Here is a 1856-nt window from a genome sequence, read left to right on the forward strand (position 1 = left end):
ACTGAAAGAAGTTTGAGGAGATTGTTATTTTTTTCTCTTTTCGGGTTTCTCACAGCAGTGGCACACCTCTGGCTGACACTGTACAGAAGCTGCTGAGGTTTTTCTCATTTGTAGCCAGGCTTTACTAGGTGCCTGGTTAAGAAATTATAATGTTCTTCTGTTATCTAGTTTGGGTTTATAAATGAAATGCTACAAGGCCTTTTTTATGTGTCATTAATAAATGCTAACAATAAAATGGTGCACTCATTGCTCTGCTGTTGAGATACCTTATTGTGTTTTCCCAAAGGATCTAAGGCAGACCTGGCAGAAGAGATTTCTGTTTCTCTTGCCTTACCCACATCTCTCCTTCCCGGCTTCCCCTGTTGTCGTGTTGGAGATCTGTGCTTCTACTTGAACAGGCAATCCACCAAATTAATGTATTGTCTTAAGTAGGTAATTCTCGCATCTCCTCTCCTTTTTTGTAATCTGCAATGTCCAATTCTCCCTCTTCCTCCTTTAGCACTGCAGTGACAACACGCATCCCTGCCAGTCAGACATGAACATCGAAGGAGCCTGGAAGAGAGGCTACACGGGAAAGAACATCGTGGTCACTATCCTGGACGACGGCATCGAGAGGACCCATCCAGATCTGATGCAAAACTATGTGAGTGGTTACTGTGGTCACAATGCCTCCCTCCTGGGAAACAATGGAACTCACGTGAGGATGATCAAAATGGGGGAAAGCATGGAGCTTTCCCAGGTGGCTCAGGGGTAAATATTCCACCTGCCAATGCAGGAGATGCAGGTGCCATCCCTGGGTTAGGAAGATCCCCTAGAGAAGGAAATGGTAACCAACTCCAGTATTCTTGCCTGGGAAGTCCCATGGACAGAGGAGCCTGACAGTCCACAGTCCATCTACAGTCCACGGGGTCACAAAAGAGTCAGACACAACTTAGTGACTAAACAACAACAAAAGGAGGAAAGTCACTGAAAAATAGCTGTTATGTGTTGCTCCCATCTTACAGAAGATTCTCTCAGAGGACAGGAATCAGGAGATAATGCTATCCACTTTCCTGTGCCTTTGATATTGTGATGACAAAAAGCAGGTGATAAGGTAGCAGAAACCCCAGCTGCTGCTGCCAACAGCTGCTCCTCTCAACAATTCATCCATGCAGCCAGATAACACTCCTACTTTCCTTTATGGAGAAAGTGTACTTATAACTCTTCTCAAGTTGTTCTGTGAGTCTCTTTCTCTCTCTGCCTCTACCCCTATTAAAGGACAATAATGAATATTCTCCCCATAGTCCTCAGGAATCAGCCAATTCCCTTGTTTAAGAAAGAACCATGATTCCAGGACTCAGAACATATGGTAAGCCTGAGATCACAGAGCAAGTGAAAGGGCTGAGACTCAGTACTTTCACTGAAAACCACAGTCCTGATGCCCAGTGCTCAGTGGACACAGGTTGGTTTCTGTCCCTGGGGTTTCTCAGTCCCCTTTACCTCTGTGATATTTCCTGCCTGTAAATAGGTCAGTGACCCTTCTGTCCCCTACTCTCCAAACATATCCTTTCCACCAGCTTCTCCCTAAGTTTGGTTCAGTTCGGTTCAGTTCAGTTCAGTCTCTTAGTCGTGTCTGACTCTTTGCGACCCTGTGAATTGCAGCACGCCAGGCCTCCCTGTCCATCACCATCTCCCGGAGTTCACTCAAACTCACGTCCATCGAGTCAGTGATGCCATCCAGCCATCTCATCCTCTGTCGTCCCCTTCTCCTCTTGCCCCTAATCCCTCCCAGCATCAGAGTCTTTTCCAATGAGTCAACTCTTCGCATGAGGTGGCCAAAGTACTGGAGTTTCAGCTTTAGCATCATTCCTTCCAAA

At 46.2% G+C, this 1856-nt stretch overlaps 1 protein-coding gene across 1 annotated transcript in view; it reads left to right on the forward strand.

Moving 5' to 3' along the window:
• The window catches only part of PCSK5 (proprotein convertase subtilisin/kexin type 5), a 610290-nt gene that overhangs the window by 228663 nt on the left and 379771 nt on the right, over positions 1 to 1856 (forward strand). Inside the window, exon 8 of the mRNA XM_010844912.1 lies at positions 500 to 643. Coding sequence (XP_010843214.1) covers positions 500 to 643 — 144 coding nt within the window. The remainder of the gene's footprint in view (positions 1 to 499; positions 644 to 1856) is intronic.

This window comes from Bison bison, unplaced genomic scaffold (genome assembly GCF_000754665.1).
Source record: "Bison bison bison isolate TAMUID 2011002044 unplaced genomic scaffold, Bison_UMD1.0 scf7180017864212, whole genome shotgun sequence".
Classification (NCBI taxonomy): Eukaryota; Metazoa; Chordata; class Mammalia; order Artiodactyla; family Bovidae; genus Bison; species Bison bison.